Source organism: Petaurus breviceps, unplaced genomic scaffold, assembly GCF_028583685.1.
Source record: "Petaurus breviceps papuanus isolate PSGF00001 unplaced genomic scaffold, PetGlider_PUasm1.0 64, whole genome shotgun sequence".
Lineage (NCBI taxonomy): Eukaryota > Metazoa > Chordata > Mammalia > Diprotodontia > Petauridae > Petaurus > Petaurus breviceps.
The window spans coordinates 467745-488067 of record NW_027186428.1 but is presented as its reverse complement, the minus strand read 5'-3'; the positions used below and the strand labels follow the sequence as shown (position 1 = coordinate 488067).

At 38.6% G+C, this 20323-nt stretch overlaps 1 protein-coding gene across 1 annotated transcript in view; it reads right to left on the bottom strand.

The window, feature by feature from the left end:
• Nucleotides 1-20323, bottom strand: part of ZNF839 (zinc finger protein 839) — a 38970-nt gene that overhangs the window by 13721 nt on the left and 4926 nt on the right. Inside the window, exons 2-4 of the mRNA XM_069103740.1 lie at nt 11841-12716; nt 5839-6063; nt 2211-2303 (exon numbers count right to left, since the gene is read on the bottom strand). Of these exons, the coding sequence (XP_068959841.1) occupies nt 2211-2303; nt 5839-6063; nt 11841-12716 (1194 nt within the window). The remainder of the gene's footprint in view (nt 1-2210; nt 2304-5838; nt 6064-11840; nt 12717-20323) is intronic.

Genomic DNA, 20323 nt, shown 5'->3' with positions numbered 1-20323 from the left:
AAAAAAACTGAGGCAAACAGTTTTAAGTAACTTGCCCAGGGTCACAGGTCAGAGCTAACAAGCTTCTGAGACCAGATCTGAACTCAGGTCTTCCAGATCCCAGCTCCTTCCCTCTCCTCTCACTCCCTTTTAAACCCTGTGCAATCTGTGTTCACATTTTATCATTCAACTGAAACTTCCCTCTCCAGAGTTACCAGTGATCTTTCTTCAATACTAAATCTAACAGCCTCTTCTGAATCTTTGTCCTTGATCTCTCTGTAGCATCTGTTATTGGCTGCTTCCCTACTGCCTACAAACATGCCCACATTGCCTCCACCCCTAAAAAGAACCAATCTATCCTTGCCAGATCTCTCCTCCCTTTTGTAGCTAAAACTCTTGAGAGGGCTGTCTACAATAAGTGCCTCCAATGCCTTTCCACTCCCACTCTTCTTAATTTCTGCAGTCTGACTCCCAACCTCATTGTTCAACCAGAACTACTCTCTCTAAAATTACTAACAACTTTCATCAATACAATTTTCTACCACAATACCAAAGAACTCATGACAGATAGAAAATGCTACCCACCTCCATACAGAGATCTAAAGGACTCAGAGTGCATTTTGAAGCATATTTTTTCTTTCTTTTGTCTTGGTTGTTTTTTGTGGTAGTTACTATTTTCCTGGAATATGGCTAATGTGGAAATGTTTTGCATTACTTTATATCTATAATAGATAATATAATTCTTGCATTCTCAGTAACTGGGGGAAGGAATGGGAGAAGAGAGAGAATTTGGAACTGAAAAAAAATTAATCTTTTAATTGCCATGTCTAATGGCCTTTTCTCAAAGCTCATCCTTTTTGACCCTTCTGCAGTCTTTGACACTGTCAATCACCCCCTTCTTCTTTTCTCTCTTCTTCTCTTCTCTCGATGTACTATTTCACTTGGTCATCTCATTAGTTTCCTTGGATTCAATTATTGTCTCACCTCATCTCAAACTCAACTCTCCAAAACAAAATTCCTTATCCTTCCTGTTCCAGCTCCAATAACCCCTGCCCTAGTCCACCCCAAAGCTGCTCCCCTTCCAAACTTCCCTAACATCATCCTAGTCACCCAGGCTCAAAAATGTGGTGTCACTCAACACCTCATCCTAAATATCCAATCCACTGACAAATCTTGTCTCTTCTACCTTCACCTCTTCAGCAAACTTCCCTTTCTCTCCACTCACACAGCCACCATCCTAGTTCTGATTTTCCTTAGCCCTTGACTGAACTAGTGCCTTCTAATTATTCTCCCTTCCTCAAGTCTCTCCCTACCCCAATCCATCCTCTATTTAGCTGCCAAGGTAATTCATCTAAAATACAGGTATAACCATGTCATGCCCCTAGTTCAATGAGCTCTAGTATCTTCCTATTATCTCCAAGATCAAATATAAAATCCTGTTTGGCATTTAAAGTTATTCATAACCTGGCCTCTTTCCCACTTTTCTAGCACTCTTAGACCTTACACTACTGCACATACCCCATGACATAGCCACACTAACCCATTTACACGTCCTCAAACTCGACACAATTTCTAGGCCCTATGCCTTCTAATTAAATGTTTCTCATGCCTAAAATAATCTACCTTCTCACATCTGCCACTCAGTTTCCCTGGCTCCCTTCAAGATTCAGCTCATACCCAACCTCCTGAAGGACACTTTGCTTCCAGTCCGTCTATCCCCATCAGCTGATGATGCCTCACCCTTTCAGATTACTTGCACGTCTTCCCTATCTCTCTTGTGTGTAAATCAATACTTACATATTGTCTCTCCCACTAGGACTCCATGGGCCAGTTTTTGATTTTTTGTTTAGTTTTGAGTTTTGCCTTTCTCGTACTCCCAGTGCCTGGCATGGTGCCAGGCCAAATAAGTGCTTAATGACTGACTGTTGCCCATTGTCGCACAGCTATAAAGTCTTTGATGTGGGATCTAAACCCATGTCCTCCCAACTCCAAATCCAGCACCCTACCTACTACTATACCATTCAGATTCTATCACTGGAGTCAACAATAAATACAGACAACCAGACACCTTCTACCATATGTCAAATACAGATCTGATAAATATTTGCAGACATCTATTGTACAGAAAATTCCAAATACCTTAGTTTATTTTAAATAAAGTAAAACTGAACTTTCTAAATTAAGTATCATGATCCAAAGAAGAATATTTTGTATATAATGAAAATACTCACCTTCATGAGAAGAAATTCATAGACAGTTACAAGCTTGCTTAGACGTGGTAGAGCCAGTTCCATTAAATCTTCATGGTCACACTGCTGGAGCAACTACCAAAACATGATATTTAGCAACTTTTGAAAGCTATGCTTGTCCTTCTATATATCCAACAAGCCAGTAGTAAATTTCACTTCTTTTACGTATTCTTATTTTTTTTTTTGCTTTTTGGAGGGCAATTGGAGTTAAGTGACTTTCCCAAGATCACATGGCTAGTTTTTGTGTTACGTGTCTGAGGCCGGATCCAAACCCAGGTCCTCCTGACTCCAGGGCCAGTGCTCTATTCACTGCACCACCTAGCCACCCCCTCTTTTATATATTCTTAAAAGGAATCTCAGAGAGAATCTAGTTCAACTTCCTATTTAAGATATCCCTTCTATAGGATCTGAGATACTATACTGCTGACACTGGTATCTACTTATGTGCCTTCACAGGCAGGGAGCACAATGAAGAAGCAGCATAATGATGTTTAAGAGTACTGGGCTGGGGGAGGCGAGGTGATGCAGTGAATAAAACACTGGCCCTGGAGTCAGGAGGACCTGAGTTCAAATCCGGCCTCAGACATCTGACACACTTACTAGCCGTGTGACCTTGGGCAAGTCACTGAACCCCAACTGCCCTGCCCTCCCACTCCAAAAAGCAAAAAAAAAAAAAACCAAACCACAACCTGGCACATAAATTATACATAACTTGTCATGGCTTATTAGTCAGAAACATTAAAGAGATTCATTTACTGCACTATAAGAACAATGAACATGGAGAACACAGAGAAACATAGGGAGAATTATATAAACTGATGCAAGGTAGGATAAAGAGAACCAGAAAAACTATTTAATATACACATAACTACAATGGAGAAAAAATAAAAACTATGGGGCGGCTAGGTGGCGCAGTGAGTAAAGTGCTGGCCCCAGAGTCAGGAGGACCTGAGTTCGGTTCCTGCCTTAGACACTTAACACCCACACAAAAAAAATACTAGCCATGTAACCTTGGGCAAGTTACTTAACCCCAATTGCCCTCCAAAAGGCAAAAAAAGAAACTAAACTAAACTAAAACTAAATACCCTGTAAATATAAGCAAATTTAACCCCAAAGAAGAGATATGAAAATGTTCTTCTATCTCTTCTTTTTAGAAGTATGAGACTAAGAATATAAATAACTGCATATTATGTAAGACTCAACTGATGCGTGAGTTAGCTGGTTCTGTAGGTAGAAGATAGGAAGGACTGGGCATACTGGGAGACTACAATGTTAAAAAATTTTATAAAGTGAATTATAGATGGTCCTGTTTGCAGATGAAATTATGTTGATTGCATAAACCCATAACTTTATGGAACCTCCTCAGTGAAATCCATTGGTATTCCATCCTACAAAAATTCCTATAAAAAATAATATAGGATTTAATAATATAGTAAAAAATTACTAATATAGGATAAAAAAATCCTGTAAAAAGGGATGAAAGATGCCTGTTGCCTTATTACAAGCAGTTGAGCAACCAGCCCATTGAGTTAGCTGTCTATATATCTGAGATGGTGAGCTGGCTCCAAAATTTAACAAGTGAGGCTTGTATATTGAATTTGGAAAACTGTTCAATGCTTTTAATAATGCCAAGTTGTATCCCAGTCAAAAACCCCATCTTTTTAACTCAAAGTTTCTCCCTGTGATGTTCCATGGTCACAGATCTTGGAATATCAAACTCTCTAAAGAATCAAAGTTGTGGCTGACTCAAAAGTTGATGGAAAGATGCAAAAGGGACATAAGTAGTCTGTACCTTACTCCTAATTATGACCTAATCAAAAAAGTTTTATTTAGGAATTATCTGATCTGAAATAGAAGTAGTGGAACCACTTCTAGTACCATTAGGCTCTAAAAATACCTGAGGTAACAAGTCAGGGAATGTTATTATCCCGATCTGCACCCTATTTTAATTCAAATGTCCTCCTGCTGAGGTTCTGTGGTTGCAAAGTATTGGTCCTATTAGGTCAAAGGACACACATAATATTATAATTACAATGTATAATTTCATATAGCTTTCTTTTTTTTCCTTTTCTTTTTTTTTTTGAGGGGGAAGGCAAGGTAATTGGGGTTAAGTAACTTGCCCAAGATCACTATTAAGTGTCCAGTGTCTGAGGTCACATTTGAATTCAGGTCCTCCTGACTTCAAGGCCAGTGCACCACCCAGCTGCCCCCATATAGCTTTCTAAAAGGTTGGAACTAATTTATAGTTCTGTTAATAGTGTGTCCATTTTTAAAAAGACATTTCTGCCTCAATGTTGTTTCAATTTACATTTATTTAATAAGAGAAGCTGAATACTTTCTCTTTGTTACCAATTTGTTTTTCTTCTCTTAAAAACTGCCACTTCATATCCTTTGACTATTTATCTCTTACAATATGGATCTTAATATATCTCTTAGAGCCTTGCTTTTATTCCTCACTACATTTTGTTCTGCTGCTACACCTGTGCACGAAGTAGATTAAATTGAACTGATGTTTTTGCCTGAATGACTTTATGGTTGCCCTTAGCCTTCTACTTAACTGTATAATTTTCTCAACTGTATGAGTAATTAAATGTTTGGGGGGAAAAGGTAAGGAAGATAATGAGTGTTCATGATTAAAGATAATTCACCTAAATTTGTATTCAGAACTTTATGTCACTAATATTAGTTTCTGCCTCAAAGCAAAAAAAGTAATATCCCATCTAATCCACTTCTTCCACTTGTATTTTTAAGCAAGATTAAGTGAGTTTATAAATTAAACTCAATACAGTGACTAGTGCTAGTCTTCATAATGGTTATCTGGAGCTCTCACTCACTGCATCATAGCTCCATTTTAAGGAATTTTATTATCCACTACTACAACAGAATTATTCATTTATATTTGCATGATACTGTATAGTTTAAGAAGTACTTATTTACATCAATTTTAAAAATTTGATATTAATAAGTTAGGTAAGGCAATCATTTATTATCCTCATCTTACAAAACAGAAAGTTGAAGTTCAAAGAGGTAAAGGAATTTGCCCATAGTAAGCCAGGAACTAAGAAAAATGGCAGTCACATCTCAGGTTCATTTGCAAACACATACTAACTTAGAAGAACCACAAATTAAACATTATCTATGTTTTTTTTGCATTTCCCCCAACAACACCACTTTACAGTTCAATTTACCATGCAAAAGAGTTAGCTCTAGCAGAAGGCATTTTTAATACATTCTCAAAGAAATGAAACCCTGATATATTATTTCATTATATCAGAACAGTGAATTTTTCCAATGAGGGTCTAATAAGCTGAAATATGATAGTCAAAATTGCCTACAAGCAAATGAAAAAGCATGTCTGGTTTGTTAGAATTTAAATACACACACACATACATATATGTATACACACACACATAATCAATTATTTCTGACATCATTATGCTTGATTTTACTATAATGCTCAGTTTTCCAAAATACATTTCAGGGTTGAATTGTTACAACTAATACCAACTAAAATTACCTAAAGGTAAACAGGCCTTCAGTAAATTTTCCCCAAACTGAATCCAATAAAACACAAATGTTTAGGAAATATGAGGTTCCATGAATGACATACCTCTTTGAGCCTTGCTTTATTCCTCACTACATTTTGTTCTTCTGCTACACCTGTGCATGAAGTAGGTTGAACTGAATTGCTGTGTTTGCTTGAACAACTTGACTTTAGAGATGCCCTTAGCCTTCTTTTTGATCCTCTGGTCCTCCTGGCTCCCCCACACACCAAACAAATTCCATTTTTTTCTTTTGACTCCAATAATGATGCAGCTTCTTCAGAATCACAGTTCTGTATCAGCATTCCCCCAAAATAAAAAAATAAAAATCCACAAATGATACTTTACATCGTTCCACTAGGAAACAGGCTATGTGCTCTGGAAGAGATACAAGTTTAAATAAAGCACAATCTTTACCCTCATGGAGTTTATGTTCTAGAAGGATAAGAAAAATACACAAATACTTATATTATACAGTAAGTACATCAGATATGTGTGATATGAAGATGCAGAGGGGGCAGGATATTACCATCAGGGGAAGGGAAGGATCATAAAAAGTATCCAAGAACAGATAGCATTTTAGTTGGCCATTAAAAAGGACAGGCATGACATCAACAGTTAGAGAAGGGAGGTTTTCTGAGCAAAATGTACATCATGACAAAAGACAGAGGCAGATGAACACAGGTATGAGGTGAGAGGAAGAGGAAGAACATGTGCTCCAGTTTGCATGTAGGTGGGCGTATGGGAAAAGGTAATGATAAAGCAGGCAAATAACATGAGGGAAACACAGTAGGGTCAGACTGTGAAAGGTCTTAAATGCCAGGCACAAAAGTCTTAACTTAGAAATTACAATAGAAATGAGAGATAAGAAAATAGTCCCAACATCCTGGCTTTGCTACCTTGCTATCTGTCAGCTAAGACACTTGTCTTGGGGAACTAACTCAAACTCTATGGGTTTCAAGTTCCTCATGTAAAATTAAGTGGTTGAACATTTCTAAGGTCTCTTCCATTTCTAAACAAAATAAAGGGTTACAAAAAAAACCTCAAAGACGATTACTGCCTAGAACAATTAAAGAAATGTAAAAACAAAATTCCAAAATAATGAATAAATATTACTAATAAAAAGAAACAGAAGATAAAATACCAAGAAAAATGATTCAACAATAAGAATTTATTAGGAGCCTATTGTGTGCCAGGTATTATGTTAAGTGCTAAAGATATAAAAAAAGGTAAAAGATTGTTCCTGCCCTCAAGGAGCTTACAACCTAATGAGGGAGACAACACACAAATATATAGAAAGCAAGCTATGTAAAGGATAAAAAGGAAATAGTTAACAGAGGGAAAGCACTAGAATCAAGGGAGGCTAAGGAAGGTGCCCAGCAAAAGATGTGATTTTACTTGGGACTAAAAAGAAGTCAGGGAGTTTAGTAGGTAAAATGGAGGACAGAGAGTATTCCAGGCATGCAGCACAGCCACAGAAAATGCCCAGAGCTGAGAGATGGGAGTCTCCTGTTTGTGGAACAACAGGAAGGCCAGTGTCACTGGATTGAAGAGTACATATCAGGAAGAAAGGCATAAGAAGAGTGGAAAAGTAAGAAGTAACTAGGTCATGAAATGCTTTGAATGCCTAACAGAGAATTCTGTACTTGTTCCTGACACGGTAGAGAGCCACAGAATTTACTGAGTAGGAGGGCGACATGGTGAGACGTGCAATGTAGGAAAATCACTTTAGTAAATGAATGGAGAATGGACTGGAGTGGGACTTGAGGGAGGCTACGGCAATAATCCAGGCAGGAGACGATAGTTAACAGCTTGATAGTCGTCACGTGGGGGGACAAAGGGGGCATGTGAAAGGTTACAAAGATAAAACTGAAAGTGTAAGACATGGGGGGTAAGAAATAGTGAGGAGCTAGATGGCGGAGTAGAAGCATGACCTTCCTGCAGCTCCCGCTTCCACCCTCGCCAATCCATGTAAAAAGGGGACTCTAAACAAACTTTGGAGTTGCAGAACCCACAAAATGACACAGAGAAGCTAACCTCCCGCTGAGGACAGCCCAGCAGGCCGGCAGGAATCGGCCAGCTCAGTGCTCTGGGAGCCGAGCCCAGCACCACGCCAAGGCTTTAGCCCCAGAGCGGGCCTGACCAGCCACAGCCAGAGGGACTCCAGAACAGCAGCAGCGGTGGCCTTTCCCAGATTTATCAATACATAGATGCGAAGGACAAGGTGACAGGCCAGTGCAGTCTGGACTTTGGGACCAGTAAGTGGGAGTGCGTGGCTTTTACCCCCGGGGCAAGAAGCTGCTGAGACACCAGCACAGCCATGAGGCGGCTTCAGCTCCTGGCCTGCAGAGTGTAGGGGGACCAAGCACCAGTCTGAGGGGTAATCACTCTTGCTTTAACCTGCTTGGATCTGGATTGCAGTCTAGGGTGGAGATTCTGGGGTATGTGTCCAGCTTGCCAGAGGGTGTGGAGACCTCAGAGAGGGCACCCATCTAATACCTCCGGCAGCTGAGAAAACCCCAGCGTTTGGGACATAAGCTCCCCTGTCTGGTGGCAGAGCCCTACTGTGGCAAAAAGCCCAAAAGTCAAGTAATTGAGTGGCAAAATGAGCAGGCAAAGGAAACAATGCAGACAGAAGATTCCAACAATACACTCCTATTTTGGGGACAAAAAGGAGCAAAGCATGGAACAGGAAGAAAACAGTGAAGTCAGAACTCCTGCACCAAAAGCTTCAAAGGAAAATACAAGCTTGTTACAGGCCATAAAGGACCTTAAGAAAGATTCGGAAAACCAAGTAAGAGAAGTGGAGGAAAAATTGGGAAGAGAAATGAGAACAATGCAAGAAACTTATGAAATGAGAGTCAACAGACTGACTGAGGAAAATAATACCTTAAAAAACAGACTGACTCAAATGGCAAAGGAGGCTCAGAAAGGCAATGAGGAGAAGAATGCCTTAAAAAGTCGAATTTGCCAGATGGAAAAAGAATCTCAAAAGCTCACTGAGGAGAATCATTCCTTCAGAATTAGATTGGAGCAAATGGAAGCTAATGACTTTATGAGAAATCAAGATGCTGTTAAACAGATCCAAACAAATGAAAGAATAGAAGGCAATGTGAAATATCTCATTGGAAAAACCACTGACCTGGAAAACAGATCCAGGAGAGATAATATAAAAATTACTGGACTGCCTGAAAGCCATGACCAAAGTAAGAACCTAGAAATCATCCTCCAGGAAGAAAACTGCCCTGATGTTTTAGTACCAGAAGGCAAAAGAGAGGTTGAAAGAATCCACCGATCACCTCCTGAAAAAGATCCCAAAAAGAAAACTCCTAGGAATATTATAGCCAGGTTCCGGAATTCCCAGATCAAGGATACAATATTACAAGCAGCCAGGAAGAAACAATTTGAATATTGTAGAAACGCAATCAGGATAACCCAGGATCTGGCAGTTTCTACACTGAGGGATCAAAGGGCTTGGAATATGATATTCCGAGAGCATAGGAGCTGGTATTAAACCCAAGAATCACCTACCCAGCAAAACTGAGTATCATGTTTCAGGAGAAAATATGGTCATTCAGTGGAATAGAGGACTTTCAAGCATTCTTGCTGAAAAAACCAGAGTTGAATAGAAAATTTGACATTTGGATACAAGAAGCATGAGAAGGTAAACAGGGAAAAGAAATCATAAGGAACTTATCAAAGTTGAACTATTAACATTCCTACATGGAAAAACAATAATTGTAACTTATGAAACTTTTCTCAGTAGTTGAAGGGAATAGAAATATATATGTCTATATATGAGGGTATATGGGCATAGAATACATATGTGAACGTGTATATATGTTTACAGGTATACACAGATGAAGGGCATAGGACCAATTTAACAGGAAGGGATGATACTTAAAAGGTGAAATTAAGAGGTGAGAGAGGAATATAATGAGAGGAGATGGGGAGAGACAGAATGGGGTAAGCTATGTCATATAGAAGAGGCAAGGGAAAATGGTTACAATGGAGGGGAAGAACAGGAAGGCAAAAGGGAATGGGTCGACCTTATTCCCATTGAATTTGGCTTGAGGAGGAAATGAAATACACAAAATAGGGTATCTCACCCTCCAGGAGAGTAGGGGGGATGATGGAAGGGAGGGCAGGCTGGGGGGGGGAAGAAGTTGGAAGCACCCACTTTTGAAAAGGGACGGGATCAAAGTAGATAATAGAACAAGTGGGAGGTGGAATAGGAGGGAGGGAAATATAGTCAGTCTTTTACAATATATCTACTATATTATTGTTTTGCATTATCCACACATGTACAACCTATACTGAACTGCTTATCTTCCCGGTAAGGGTGGGAGACAAGGGAGGAAGTGAATGAATCTGGAATTCAAAGTTTTAAAATCAAATACATATATATACATATATATGCTATTATTAATACTATTTTACATGCAATTGGGAAATAAGATATACAGGCACAGGGGCATAGAGATCCACTGAAAAATCTAAAGGGGTATAGGAGAAAATATGGGAGAGAGCAGACTGGAGGAGGGGATATCCTGTGGGACTGCTATTTTGGGGCAGTGGGTAGGGAAAAAACAGGGAGAAAATTTGTAACTCAAAATCTGGCGGAAATGAATGATGTAAATCAGAAGTTAATAAAGCATTTGGGAAAAAAAAAAAGAAGCATGACAACACATTACTAATTACTTACTGCATAAAGTTAAGCAGTATAAAGGATATCATTATGGAGATGTATGGTAGGGGAAAAGCAGACCAATTCCCTTTTCCTTTTCTTCATTCCCACCATCTCCACACAACCCAAACCACATGATTATGCTTTCTGGGTTTTGTCTCACAGTTAAGAGCAGTGTGCCAGAATGGAAAGAGAGCTTGCATCAGAGTCAGCTTAGTTCAAGTCCCACCTCAGACACATACTGGATTTAACCCTGGGTAAATCATTTAATTTCTCAGTGCTCTAAGCAATGCCCTGAGACTTTAAGTTGTTGAGAAAAAGTGCTAAACTCCATTTAAAATTTCTTCATCCAGGAGTTTTCTATACCAATAAAATTACAGGTCTATTCTTTATCCCTATTTCAAGGGTAAAAGAAAATATACAAATTCAGAATATATTAGAGTAAAATACTTAGAAGTACAAATAAAGTATATACTGCCTTAGTTCTCCATTTATTCAAAGGGTTTTCCCAGACCTGGACACCATGATTCCCTATCAGCTGGGAATGACACATCTCTTAAATCTGTTGTCTTCATTTTCTCTTCAAAATACAGTCAGAATTTGACATCTACCTACTTGGAAAAAAAGACATGGGATTTATCACAAAGTACATTACAATACAGCAATTTATGATGGCTAGATTGCAACACAGCAATTTATGGTGGCCTAAATATTTGTTAAACAGGTCTAACTTAAAGAAAAGTATGACTTGGGGTGGCTAGGTGGCACAGTGAATAAAGCACCGCCTCCAGTGTCAGGAAGGCCTGAGTTTAAATCTGGCCTCAGACACTTAACACAAAAACTAGCCATGTGACCCTGAGCAAATCACTTAATCCCAAATGCCTTCCAAAAAGCCACCCCCCCAATTTTTTTTTTTAAGCAATTGGGGTTAAGCAACTTGCTCAAGGTTACACAGCCAGTTATTTTGTGTGGGTGTTGAGTATCTGAGGCTGGAACCGATCCAGGTCTCCCGACTGTGGGGCCAGCCTGCTTACTCACTGCGCCACCTGGCCACCCCGCAAAAAAAAAAATAAATTTTTTTTAAAAGAAAAGGATGACAACAGACTTAAGTGTGGATGTTTAGACAAAGTGAGCTATATAAACTGCCCTTCTTAAGGTCATCCACCAGCTAAAGTTTCAGCATATAAACTCTGATACATTCCAGACTGTTACTGACTAGGGAGCTTAGGAGCAAAAAAAATGAGAGGAGACTTTAGGCCTCAATTTAACATTTATAGTATACAAAAATGGTTACTCATAAATTTCAATGAGAGTTTTCAGTTTAAAGTCAGTGACATGGGTAGAAATAGGAGACAGGAAATTCAAGAAAAAAAGAAGTGTTACCTGTTGCCCATTCCATGCTGAATCTGGCCCTGCCATGCATGGATCTGGTGTGCTTTCGCTATTTAAAGCCGCTGGGATTGATGGCTCAGAAGCCTTTATATTCCGAGTGCCATCTTCTGTGTCTCCACTTCCGTCAGGCTCATCGGATATTAGTGTTTTAGGTCCCAACTGCCCATGACCTGGATTAAGCTTATAATGCCGTGCTAGTCCTCCTTGTCCTATATATGCCTTTTCACAAGTCTGACATTTAAAAGTTTTAGGTTTCAGGTAACCACTTGAAGAATTAAATAACGTATCTTTCCCCCTCTTGTCATCTTCTTCTTCCACATTAAGTTCTGAATAGTCATCAGAATCCGACTGGTGCCCGTCAGCTAAATCCTCAGTTTTGATGAACTTGTAATCTTTAGCTTTATATTTTGGTGGCCGTGAAATTCGCCCTGATCGGGTTTTCACTTTTAAAGATTTTTTTAACTTAGCACACTCACTCTCAGGGGTGGAAATAAGTAAGTCTGTTGAACTGGACATAACTGCTGATGATGTAACTGTTGAAGTGTTAGAGGCAGACAAAGGAACTTTTTGTCCATTCAGCATTTTATGTGCCATAAACTTCTCCACAGACACTGGTTCGAGAGGGGGCAGTGGTCTCTGCACAAGAAGCTGAAGAGGAGGTAGAGGTGAAGTATTTGCCAAATCCTGTTGTTCAGTTCTCATAAAAGGCTCTATCCGAATAATCGAAGGATTAATAACACTTAATCCTAACAAATCTGTATTCCCATTGAATGGCTTACTCAAAGTTATTGTTTTGGGCCGGATTGCTGCAAGAGGTGGCATTGGCCTTTCTCCGGATTTTACCTTGACACGAATGGCTTCTAGCTCCTTAAACACAGAAAATTTTTAAAAAGGTATAAATATAAAGTTATGTTCTTTTCTAAACTGCTACAGCAAAGCTCTCCTGAGTTTGAATCCAACATTCAGCATTAAGACCATAATCATGTCACTTCAAAATAAGCACTGCAAAGATATAACTAAAGTCTCTTCTATGTAGAGTTTAAAGTCCACATAGGTTTAAAGTTCATATCAATTTTGTTCAAATGATATAGGAAATATAGGATATGGGAAAAAAAAACTTATTGATCCATCTGGTCCAACCTCTTCATTTTTTTTTTTTTAAAGCAATCGGGGTTAAGTAACTTGCTCAAGGTTACACAGCCAGTTATTTCTGGGTGTGGCACTAAGTATCTGAACCCAGATTTGATCCCCAGGTCATCCCGACACTGGAGCCGGTGCTCTTACTCGCTGAGCCACCTGGCCGCCCCTGAACCTCTTCATTTTTATATGAAGAAACTGAAACTCAGAAAGATTAAATGACTTGCTGAAGAGTCCCACAGAGAGTAAGCAGCAAAGCTGTAAATCAAACCCAGGTCCTTTCACTCCAAATCTAGGTTTTTGGGGATTTTTTTTATAACATCATGCTGCCTCCCTGGACATTACCTAATGAAACACATAGAGATATATATGTGTAAGTATATACCTTCCACCTAAGTCCTCCCCTAATACTTCATCACAATACAGAGGTAACCAAGCCTGGGTTCTTGGCCAGAGTCTGGAAGGTCCTACCAAGGTGGAAAACTTTCAAGTCCAGGCCAAGCATCAGACTCTGTTGTCTGTCAACAGAGGAAAAGTATTGAGTGAAATGGGTGAAAGTATTCTCATAAAATGGGAGCAAAAGTCACCAGAATTGAGCTAGGTCCTAACCCCCTCTAGGCCTGAGTTTTGTTTTCTTGTAAATGAACTGATTTCAGGGAAATCAAATGGTACCCCCCACTTCTCCCTCCTAGATGCTCTTTTAACCACCTGCCTTTGCTCAATAGGGATAACAGCTGAAATGTATTTGCTTTTGGTACTTAGAATGTGAGGCCATACATCCCACCAATGGGAATGGAGGTCCAGATAGTGGGGAGGGGTTCTGTGGGTTTTCTTAGAATTGTTTGTATAAGGGTATATAACTGTCTGCTCGATCTCTGTGCAGTGCCTCCCTATACCAGCTTGCTCTGGGGTAGGTGATGCCCAACTCTCAAAAGACTTGACTAGGGAAATAAAGAGCTTCTGTTTTTGCCTTGAGAAACCTCTGGGTTTTTTTTTTTTTTTGGGGGGGGGGTAAGGGTCTTGTATCCCACACAGTATGGCGTATGGAGTCATCAACTCAGGTAATTATTATTGAGTTTTTGCCCACAGAAATTTATAAAACTATCAATTAAATCACAGAAGAGTTTCAATCTGTCTCAATATAGGGAAAATCCACACTATCAAGGGTCTTTTTAAGTAGTGAAGAAATACATACACATTTTACATGCTGCCAACATTATACAGGCAGGAAAAAAATGATTTAATAATGCCCAGACATAAGTTGTACTGAGTTTCAACAAGTAGCTCTCTGAAAAGCTCACTACTCACATCTTCCTGTTTTACTATTAATAACTGGCATTCTGTAATGGTAATGGGAATTTGAAGCTCTTCCCTGCCCCTTAATAAGCCTCAACTGAACTTGGGAACCTTTCCTGATTTGAAAATAAACTCTGACTCCTAATAGGCTGAATGTGGTCACATGGAGTCTGTGGTGGGAAGAGCTTGCTGAAGGTGGAACAGAGACCACAGGAGAAGCTGGCTTTGAGGAAGGCTTGTTTTTCAGGAAGACACAACTTTTGTTACTTTGTAGTCAAGTGGGTCATGAGGCTTGTGATGTTCTCTGACCCAGGAGAAGGCTACATATACCTCTGAGGTGAGGTTTTGCTTTGGGGCTCACTTTGGGAAGAGTTATGTGATTTGGCCAGAGGAGACTCTGGGCAGCCACTGAGCTCCTCAGCTTTGAAAACCCAGACGCTGCTGCTTCTCTCTCTGGTGATTAACTAGATATGGATGTAATGGTCAGACAGCTAGAAGCCCTGTCTGCTTAATTGTGTTATTTTCTCTGTCTGTATTTTTGTTGGCTTGTAACTTCTGTTTGTAGTCTCTGAAGTTTAGGGTGCTGACTTTTTCTCCTGAAGTAGGTAAATGATATATGTTTGACTGATTATAATAAGATTGTTAACCCTTTTTGAGTTGCTTTCCTTTGGAAAAGCAGATCAAAGAACCTGTGCTAGCAGCCATCCTGGGTATGCTAGGGTGCTTGCTGCTACACATTCATAGCAAACTACCGTATTTCCCCGATAATAAGACCTATCCCGAAAATAAGCCCTCCCCTTACTGTGTAAGATTCCTCTAAAATAAGCCCTCCCCCGAAAATAAGCCCTATTGAGATTGCTACTGTAGTGAAGGTGATCCCCTGCGCTACACGCTACATTACGGTACCCTCTGTATGCACCGCCCCCCCCCCGTGAAACCCACGCCGCGCTCCGAGCTGCATCCAATCAGAGCTGCAGCAGTGAGCGCATCATCCTGTTCTTCCCCAGTGATTTGCTTATTGAATAAAGGTACATTTTTTTGTTCACATTTACCTGTTTATTAAAATTGCTGTCAATGTTCATTAAAATAAGCCCTCCCCTGAAAATAAGCCCTCTGGTGTTTTTCTGTCCAAAAAATTTAATAAGACAGTGTCTTATTATCGGGGAAACATGGTAGTACCTATGCTTGTGTATCCAAGTTTTACCCTACATGTAACAAGAGTTTTTGTTAAACCACATGTAGCAGTCAATGTGAGGGGTACCTTGATGTTGTAAAGTGTTGAGTGACACCCCTCAGGTGCTCTCAGGGACAAAGACATCAAGCCCTCTCCCCTTCAGCCTAACACTTGATTCATTAGCTTATAAATTCTCTCACATTGGGTTCATACACAATCGTTATGTTCTGATATTTCCTCATAAATTATAACTGCAATGACTCTCTCATAAAATAATTAATTAGCATTGAATCCCCATCCCAGTTTATAAAAACTGGAGAAACTTCTTTTCCCATAAATTTTCTCTACTCACTCTACTCACACAATCTCAAACCCCAGTCTCACACAGGAATGTTACTAGTTACATCATTAATCAACAGATAAATTGTCAAGTATATGTAGATAAATATTAGCTAAATTATCAATAATGAAGATGCATAGATATCTATATCTACATAAGCAAAAATCACAGTGACAGCAACTTGTTTCCTCACACAAGAACCATAGTCAAACAATTCAGTTTTCTCAATATGGGAATTTAGTCTCTCAGGATATCTTCTCCACAGAATAAGAGTTAAATTCAGTTCTAGCATATTGTCTCTCAAAGATTACAATTAAGTTTCATAACCTCTCACAGATTAGTTCTCTCTCACATTTAAACTATTCAACTCTTGTCAAGAAAGATTTTCTCCTAGTCCTCTCTGTTCTCTCATAGATTAGTCGAAGTAGATAACTTTTTTCCAAGATTCTTCTCTCTCTCTTAAATATGTAACATAAGAATTTCTAAAGTTTCTATGAGAGTCTATTGAAGCGAAGGTTATATTTCTCCCTGCAGCCAAAAACTTTGCAATCTCTGAAGAAAAAAAAGTGTACACCAAATTTGCATTAATAGTATATGCACTAAATATATCAAAATGCAAAGCACCATTTGACAAGCTACTTCAATTACTAAAAGTCTATATTATTTAAACAACACACACATACATAATATATACACAATCACAATCAGTAATTAAGCAAACGATCAGACATAGAAATAAAAAGCAGTGCAACACTAGTAACAGATATTTGGAACATATACATTACATATAAACAAAGAGGTATGTGTCAATAAACCATAATATAATAGCAATAATCCATTGCATAGTGAAACATGTAATTTCTGTAAAACACATAAAAACCTAAGTTGTGACTATGTGAGCACCCCATGTCTCCCATTTTTATGGGAGCATTATAAATAAACCTGGTCAGGGGCTGAATGAGTCTCTTTTCTGTGACCTCTTATTCATTCTACATCTGTATCTAAACTGGTTATTGGTATAAGTTAATTCTTAGCAATTCTCAACTTATCCTTCCGCCTTGCAACATTCCCCATCACAGTTTCAATATATTACAAATTGGCATAAAAAATTAAATGGTAATTTGGGAGGAGTTTTGCAGAAGCTGTAGACGACAGCCAAAGGCCTATGATCAAATATTTAACCCAAATTTTACAATAAGGTACTATAAACCCACAGAAGAAAAAGAAAAAATTCAGTCTTCTCTAGTAAGAAGGGAGGCTCAAAAATTTTTTACAGATTTTCCAGATCATGGGGGCACTGCACTACTCATGATGTAGTAGGGAAAACTACATACTGCTTCTATATTCTAAAGGGATGTCTTAGATTAAAAAGGGCTATACTTGCAAAAGAGAACTTGGTTTTTTAAAGAAATCACTGAAAAATGTTTTAAGTCAAAAGTCCTCCCTTAAAGTGTCTTGTGATAGGAAAGTTACATAAATTTTAGTTGATTGAACTACATTTTAGTTGATGAATTTAAAAAGCAGTTCATGCAACCAATTTAGGTCAGGCTGAATTAGAAATTGTTATAAGGAATACTTTCACTGCATTCTCAGCAAAACTTTGCTGTTCACAAATTAGATAAAATTATTCAAAGGAATAATTTTTAGACAACCTAGCGAATAAAGCAACTTACATGAGTGAAAGAGTAATAGTTGGCATCTATAAAACCCAGTTTAGAAAGCAGTTTACATAAAGAAATCACAGATTCTCAGAAGTAGAAACTGTTTCAAAGTCCTCAAAACCAATTTATTCCAACCATAAGGGCAGAACTTCTCTTTATTATAACTCAGTAAATGGTCATCCAGCCTCTCCTTCAAGATTTCTGGTAGAATAATTCATCAGATTTAAAACTGTTGTCAATTTTCCAAGGAAACTAATACTTCTCAAAGCAGTACATTCTAATTGTCAAGAAGTTTCTAATCCAATTTAACAAACATTTGTTTATTAAACACCTAAGGTGTGCTAGGCACCAGTAAAAGACAAAAACAAAGCTAACAGTCTCTACCCTCAAGAAATTTGCATTCTATTGGAGGGAAAACACATAAATATAGATGATAATTTGAGGTAAGAGAGAGAACACAAACAACTCTTAGAATCAGGCAAAGCTTAGGAAATAAAACTAAAAGTTACTAAGGATTATAAATTGTGAAGGTGACTCAGGAGTACATTTCAGGAATAAGCAACAGCAAAGGCACAGAGGATAAAAGATGGAGTTTCAAGTAGAGGAACAAAGGTCCATTTTGAAAGCACATGACAGGGAGTAACATGCAAAAAAAGTCTAACAGTGAAGGGTTTTAATTGACAAGCTGAGGAGTTTCAATTTTATCTAAAAAACAACTGAAATTTTTGAGCAGATGAATGATGAAATCAGACTTGTGCTTTTGAAAGATTTCCTTGGTACAGAGGATGCTTTGGGGAGGAGAGAGATTAGAAACCAGAAGTCCAATTAGGATGCAATGGCAATAGTCCAGGTGAGAAGTGAAGTGGGTTTTTCTTTTCCCTTATATCAACCTGAAACTTGTCTCTCTATAACTTTTGCCAGTTACTCCTAATTCTGTCTCATGGGGAAAAGCACAACAAGTCTAATCACTCTTCCACATGACAATCTTTCAAATACTTTAACACAGTTAATATGTCCCTCTTAAACTAAACAGCTCCAGTTCCAATATGTCCTCATATGGCATGATCTCTAGGCCCTTCACAATCTTCTCTGAAAACACTAGATAATAATAACAGCTCATATTTATTTGGTTCTTTGATGCTTGCAAAACCAAAATAAACTTAAAAAAAAAAAAAAAGAAAAAAGGCCTGGTTGAATCAGGAAACTAAAGGCTCAGACTGTTGACCTCATTTCCTTACTAAAAGCCAGGAGGAGCTCCAAGAGCAATCAGAGGCTAGGCTGGAGAATCACAAAGGGTAAGGGAAGTTTCCTCAGGCAAAAAATTTAAGGTGGTCTCAAGACTTATCCTCTTAAGAGTATCCTCCAGTGAAGGTTAAGTAAATTTTTTTGGTTAACTGTTCAATGACTAAAGAGTATCTCATTTTGTTTTGGTAAAGAACCCTTAGGGTTGGGGCGTCTAGGTGGAGCAGTGAATAGAGCACAGGCCCTGGAGTCAGGAGAACCTGAGGTCAAATCAGGCCTCAGACACTTAACATAAAAACTAGCCGTGTGACCTTGGGCAAGTCACTTAACCCCAATTGCCCTCCAAAAAGCAAAAAAAAAAAACCCTTAAGGTCGGTAGGGACTAACCTGAGTCAGGCTCATTCTAGCACAAGTATCCAACCAGATGAAACTGAATTAAAATTAATTTGCAGTGGATCATATTTCTTGAAACAGCACTGGAGGACCAACATATGATGCTACTTTTTTGGAAGGGAAAGGATGTGTATAATTTGGCTATATTCAAATATTAAACTAATAGTTTATGTCAAAAGTATAACGTATACAGTCATGCAACTAGTAACAATTTTAAAACTTTGAGAGGAGAGAAACAATGTTTATTGTGACATACTCAAACTGATCTGTGATTTAATGATATGGACGCTCCTCTAACAATACATATCCCAACCCATCCTTTGCTTTGCCAACTCTTGGCCACATCTTCTCCTTAGTTCACTAGAGAGGAGGCTACCCAGTGTGCCAAATGGAGGCCTTCTTTGTTTTTTCCTGACATCCCCAGGAAACCAAGGGAGCACTCTGACTGTTTACCTGCCATCTTTTATGTTTACCACATGACCAGCCCAGCCTATCTTTTGTTCCCTGATATCTTTTACTCCTATTCTTCATTTAAGTTTCATACTGATGATGCAGCCTAAGCATTCCTACCATGTGGTCTACATTGTCCTCGGGCGTGATTTTCATTTTCAGTTCTTCAAAAACTGTCATACTCCATGTTTTGTTGCCATACAGCAACAATAATATAAAAAGACATTAATGTAAGTCATTTTGTGGTATATACATAAGCAAAAATGGATTACTGTGCCTTTGGTGCTTTGGTTCCGGGCAGAATATGTTACTCACAAATAGAAACCAAATTTTTCAAGGCAATCAATAACTTTTTTCACCAATCATTCCAATATAAGTAGAGGCAAGATTACACTTACCTTGCTCATTAATGAACATGTCATTTTGGCACAATAATGAAAGGTCATACTGAAAGTCTGAAAAATAAGCCTAAAGCTTCCCAGTAGTATATGTAACTTGTCATATTATCAAAAAAAAAAAAAATTGAAACCTCTGGCATGAAGGATCAGAAATAAATAGGATTATAATGTAGGACAAGTCCCCATTCCTTTAAGTGCGAAAGTAGTTAAAACTAGCTGTTTAATGATGCATCTCAAGTGTAACATTTGTAACCCCCCACTTTCCAAATTATTCCATAATGAGTGCTCTCCTTTATTACACAGGTCTAATCTTTTCACTCCTCTGTTCATACTAACTTTATCCAATGTCCAGATTCCTTTGCTTCATGGCTCTTCCCAGCTCT